Source organism: Cetorhinus maximus, chromosome 28, assembly GCF_964194155.1.
Source record: "Cetorhinus maximus chromosome 28, sCetMax3.hap1.1, whole genome shotgun sequence".
In the NCBI taxonomy this organism is placed as follows: Eukaryota; Metazoa; Chordata; class Chondrichthyes; order Lamniformes; family Cetorhinidae; genus Cetorhinus; species Cetorhinus maximus.
In genome coordinates this window covers 6,317,054-6,323,053 of record NC_135906.1, presented here as the reverse complement: position 1 = coordinate 6,323,053, position 6,000 = coordinate 6,317,054, and the positions used below count along the sequence as shown (strand labels likewise).

The following is a 6,000-nucleotide window of genomic DNA, read 5'->3' as shown; positions in this document are numbered from 1 at the left end:
GAGTGAGGGGGGACGGGGGGAGTGAGGGGGACTGGGGGGGACGAGGAAGGGGGAGTGAGGGGACACGGGGAGGGAAGGGGGTTAATTGGGGTAGGGAGGAGGAGGGGGTGAGTGGAGGAAAGAGAGGGGACGGTGGGGGTAGAGTGAGTTAGTTGCTTGGGGTGGGTGGGTGGTGGAAGGGAGATGCCTACTGGGGGTGGAGTATGGGGCTGCTGGTTAGGAGAAATGTTGAGGAAAGAAGAGTTGGGAGGAACAGCGAGGAGAACCTGTGAGCGGATGGTGGAAGGAGAGCTCCTGGGACTAAGGTTTAAACAGAATGGATGTGAGCCCTGGGGAGCTGTACTCCAGAGTGTGTACCTGAGATAGGAGCAGTGTGTTCCTCAGGGAGACCTATCTTACTAACAAATCTTTGCCTTTAAAATAAAAGTTTCACTGGAGCAAAAAATTCTTGGGACAGAAGTTGACTTTAATCGACGGGATGAAAGAAAAATTTGTTGAATCAGCTTCTCTGAACCTTGTAACATTTGTTGATTGTTTCTATTAGACAAGATGGCAGAGAACGATGTTGAGAATGAGCTGTTGGATTATGAAGAGGATGATGAAAACCAGACTGCAGCCGAGCCGGCAACAGCTCCTGCTAAGAAAGATGTGAAGGGTTCCTATGTCTCCATTCACAGCTCTGGCTTCCGAGATTTCCTGCTCAAACCAGAGCTCCTGCGGGCCATTGTAGATTGTGGCTTTGAGCACCCTTCAGAAGGTAATATTTTAACCAGTATCCTTTAGTATCTCTGGCACATGTACGCCCTGAATCTCCACAGGTTAGTGGATAGTGATCGGATCACTGACTCTGGTTTGCCCTCCAACCCCGAGGATGTGGAAGTTAATTGTACGATAACTGTCGGGCAGAGCAAAAGTAAATCATCACAACTTGAGCTTGGCATTATGCTAGTCTGATTGGATGGCCAATGTACAACATTCTCGAGTTGAATCAGTGGTGTGAGACAGCCATTCTTGTTCTTAGGTTGGAGGCCATAAATACAAGATGATCCAATTGGATAGATCCAATCGGGAATTCTGCAGCAACTTCTTTACCTGGAGAGGGATGATAATGGAGCTTGCTTACTATAAGGAGCGGAGGCAAATGTCATAGTCGCATTGAAAGGGAAGCAAGATTATCAGGGAAAAAAAGGATTAGAAAGGTTGTGCTGAGGGGATTAGATGAACAGGGGATTGGAGAAGGTCCATGTGGAACATAAATTCCAATATGGATAATTTGGGCCAAGTGGCCCATCTTGATGCTGTCCATTCCTCACAGAAATTTGCCCATGTAAATGGTTGGGCACAAATGGGACTGAATGCTTTGTTTTGCAGTATTTTGTTTCAGATAAGGGTGGAGGTAAATGGCCAGACCTCAGTAGATTAAACTGGAGCTAGCCCTAATTAACAGGTGTGGTACAATACATAACTGGTGCACCTACTCTCTCTGCAGTTCAACATGAGTGCATTCCTCAGGCCATTCTCGGGATGGACATTCTCTGTCAGGCCAAATCAGGAATGGGGAAGACCGCTGTATTTGTTCTTGCTACTCTGCAGCAGTTGGAGGCAGTTGACGGACAGGTAATTTGTCAGATGAGAATAGAATTGGTAATGTAATAGTGTTTTGAACATATACTTTAACAGACAGGTGTATCACCTAATACAAGGTCAGATAGCTGCAGATGCTGGCAATTCTGTTTTGGTAATACTAAAATACTGTTTAGATTGAATTTGATGCCGACAAAATAAATATACCCTAAATGCAGTGACAGCTCCATTAGCCCTGATCCCGTTAATGCCTATCCCAGTTTATCCATTGGAAATATTACAGGATCTGTTCTGTGCACGGTGCTATTCGTTGCACAGCCCATTAGCCCCTGTTTCCTCATTTCTGACATAAAGCAACAGGATAGGGTTCAATTTATTTGTCCTTTTTTCCCTTCGGCATTGTCCAGACTTTGCTTTTTTATAATTCCTTCATGAGATGTGGGTATCGCTGACAAGGCCAGCATTTGTTCCCCATCCCTAATTGTCCTTGAACTGAATGGCTTGCTAGGCCATTGCAGAGGGCTGTTAAGAGTCAACCACATTACTGTGGGCCTGGACTTTCATGTAGGCCAGACTGGATAAGGATGGCAGATTTCCTTCCCTAAAGGATGTTAGTGAACCAGGTGAGGTTTTATGACAATCGATGGTGGTTGTCATGGTCACCATTAATGAGACTAGCTTTCTGTCCCAGATTTATTATTTAACTCATTAATTTATTTTATTAACTGAATTTAAATTCCACCAGCTGCAGTGGTGGGATTTGAATCAATGTCCTCAGAGCATTAGCTTGGGCCTCTGGATCACGAGTCCAGTGACATTACCACTACGCCACCATCTCCCTAGACTATTGATGGACGCAAGACCAAAATTTGAGGTTTTGATTATCCTGTGGGAACGTTCCCTTTTATTATGGAAGTTCCAACTTCAGGCCCACTGTTCTGGTGTGAGCATCCAGTTGATGGTCCTGCTTCTCGCAATTTTCACTGAGGGGGTGTGTGGGTCTCTGCATAGAGCAGCATTGGGTCGACACTGAGGCCCATCTCCTTTGCTGTGTGAACAAAGGCGTGATGAAAAGCTGCCTGATGGCTGCTGGTGCCCAGGAAAGAGAAACTAACATTTGAAGCCGCACAGATTTATTAAGTTGGCAGACAACTTTAAAATTTGAAACAAAGAACAAATGCAAGATGCATTCAGCAGATCAAGCAGCATTAATGGAGAGAACTGAAAAGTAATGTGTGTAGGCTCCTGTGGTATATGTATTGAAGGTAGCTCTGGCAAAAACATTCTCTGCAAGCCTATTGTGAGGTGAAAGGTCTTACATGACAGCCAATCTTGTTGGACAAAAGTCCTGTTTTTCCATTGAGAAAGCTTAAATTTTAAAAAGATTATCAAATGCAATTATTCAGACACACCAGAGCAAAAAACAACTGCTGATCCTGGAGATCTGAAATAAAAACAGAAAAAAAAATGCTGGAAATACCCCAGGTCAGGCAGCATCTGTGGAGAGGAAGAGTTAACATTTCAGGGATCTTGTTGGAACTGAATATAACGTAAGTGTTTTTCAGTCAGTGGAAGAACAAAGGGAGAAGGTCTAATAGGGTGGAGGACACAGGAGATTAATTAATGAAAAATTTCATGCTGCAAAAGCCAGTGAAGAAAGTTATAAAGAAACAAAGTTTAAGCCAAATGAGGTGTGAATGACTATATAGCAGCCACCTGAATACAATCTGAAGGGATAATTAAGGGATAGTTATGCAGACTGTGCATTAGAAGTTTGTGTCATTTTGTTTTCAGATCATAAGTACATGAGCCAGTAGATGTAACCACGTTCAGAGTAGCTGCACATTTCATTTATACTCTGTTCCTCCCCCCTTTGAACAGGTGTCTGTTCTTGTCATGTGCCACACAAGAGAGCTGGCTTTCCAAATCAGCAAAGAGTATGAGAGGTTCTCCAAGTACATGCCAAACATTAAGGTAAGTGCCCATGCAGAATGCCTTGTATGCTTGCTGTGCCATCTGGTTGGTTGGTTAGGGGAATCGGGCATTTGGTTGCCACTAGAGGCACTCAACAGGAAGCCTCTGCTGACTTCGGCAGCTACTGGAGGCTAACTGCGCTCCAGCGACCCTCTCCTGGGCTGCTTTGAGTTACCAACCTTTGCCTCTGGAGTTTTCAGTAAGCATCCAAGCTGGAGTTTGCTAGCTTCATATCAGCCTTGATAGCCTCTGTAGCTTTGGAGGTTCATTACTTTGAAAGATCTAACATTTGTATTACTCTGCATGCCCTATGGATGGGGTGCGTGGGTAACTAAATCCTCTGTTGATAGGATGAGTGTGGATTGCTGTAAACATCCTGTAGATGGAGTGATTGTGAATTGTAAGCATTATAAAGACTGGGTGGATGGATTATTGTTCGTATCCTGTAGATGGAGTGAACACAGATTATCATAAATGTCCCCATGATGGCTGAATGACAGTTACTATATTGAACTTACAAATGGAGTAAGTGAAACAATGAGAAGCAAAATACTGCAAATGCTGGAAATCGTGAATAAGAACAGAAAATGCTGATAATAGGTCAGGCACATCTGTGAAGAGAGAGTGTTAATGTTTCAGGTTGTTTCACCATTGACCTGAGTGTTAACTCTTCCTCCACAGGTGCTAACTGGCCTGCTGAGTATTTGTAGCCTTTTTGGTTTTTATTAAACATTGAGAAGATTGAAACTTGAGCTTTAGCTCCCCTTGCTCACTCTCACCATTATCTCAGGTTTGAGCCAGACAGTGTTTGCAACACAAAAACAAAAATACCTGGAAAAACTCAGCAGGTCTGGCAGCATCTACGGAGAGGAACACAGTTAACGTTTCGAGTCTGTATGACCCTTCAACAGAACATTCATTCGGACTCGAAACGTTAACTGTGCTCCTCTCCGCAGATGCTGCCAGACCTGCTGAGTTTTTCCAGGTATTTTTGTTTTTGTTTTGGATTTCCAGCATCGGCAGTTTTTTGCTTTTATCTTAGTGTTTGCAACACTATCGTTGTGTTTGACTCTGACCTGAGTTTCTCATTCCATGTGTTCTCCATCACCAAGACTGCCCACCCCTGCCTAATATTGGCTGCCTCTGCCCCAGCTGATCAGCTGCTGCATCTGTCCATGCTTTTGTCACCTTCACACTGGACTATTCCCGTGCTCTCCTGACCAGCATTCCATCCTCTTCCACTCCTAACCTTCAGCTCTTCCAAAAATAACCCGCATGCCTGCTTTCTCATTCGCCCACCTTGCTGACCTACATTGGTTCTCGATTTCCCCAAAGCCTCCAACTTGAGGCTCTCATCCTCACGGTTAAATCACAATCTGGCCTTTCCCTTTCCTACTTCAGCAACTTCCCATCAGCCTTAAAACCCACCCCCAGAACCGCTTCCAATTGGCACCTCTGCCTTCACCTATTTCAACCGCAGGCTCTGAAATTTCCCCCGATGACTCTCCACAATTAAGACTCACTATTTGTCTCAATTTGACTTCCTTTGAACGATATTTGTTTTTTGTATGCCCATGCGCTTGAAGTGACTTGGGGGCATCTTTAGATATCGAAGATTTTACTAATGGAACTTAATGAGTATTTTTGAAAAACATGGAAAGTGTAAGGATTATTATCCAGCCAAATTTGTTTCAAATTCAGCCAAAACTCTGAAAATGAAATAAGAGCAAAATACTGCTGATGCTAGAAATCTGAAATAAAAATAGAAAGTACTGGAAAAGCTCAGCAGGTCTGGCAGCACCTGTGGAGAAAGAAGCAGAGTTAACTTTTCAGGTCTTCAGAACTGAAGAGTCACATTGGACTTGAAACATTAACTCTGTTTTTCTCTCCATAGATGCTGCCAGCTGCTGAGTTTTTCTGGATCTCTGTAAACCGAGCCCTTGTGCTGCTATTTTAGTTGGGATCCACCAGAAACTGCTGAGCTTGTGCCCAATTTACCAATATGCTCTCTGTGGAAATTATGAATCTTAAAACTGGTACAAACCTTCGTTTTTGAATGGATGGCTTTTGTAGGGGAATGTCTATGAATATGCCTATATTGACCTCGAGAAGGCATTTGCTAATGTCTTTCATAAGCGACCATTAGTTAAAATTCTAGCTGACGGGATTGAAGGTGAATTATTGACTTGGTTGGGAGATTGGTTGCAGGAAGAGTGGGGACTTGCTGTAATTGGCAGGACGCGACAGTGGCATCCCACAGGAACCTGTGTTGGAGCCTCAACAAATCACTTGAATTGGCTGATGGGTTGGAAAGCTGCATACCCAAGTACGGGGCATGTATGACCCAAAGATTAGCAGCAAGGTAAAGTAGATAGAAGCATAAATTTACCAAGAGATATTTAAAGAGTCAGTGATTTGGCAAAACGGTGACAAATGGGCTTC

At 43.8% G+C, this 6,000-nt stretch overlaps 1 protein-coding gene across 1 annotated transcript in view; it reads left to right on the top strand.

Moving 5' to 3' along the window:
• Positions 1-308: 308 nt before the first annotated feature.
• LOC144668786 (spliceosome RNA helicase DDX39B-like) overlaps positions 309-6,000 on the top strand; it is a 28,544-nt gene continuing 22,852 nt past the window's right edge. The window contains exons 1-3 of the mRNA XM_078531122.1: positions 309-757; positions 1,490-1,617; positions 3,466-3,558. Coding sequence (XP_078387248.1) covers positions 550-757; positions 1,490-1,617; positions 3,466-3,558 — 429 coding nt within the window. The 5' untranslated portion in view covers positions 309-549. The remainder of the gene's footprint in view (positions 758-1,489; positions 1,618-3,465; positions 3,559-6,000) is intronic.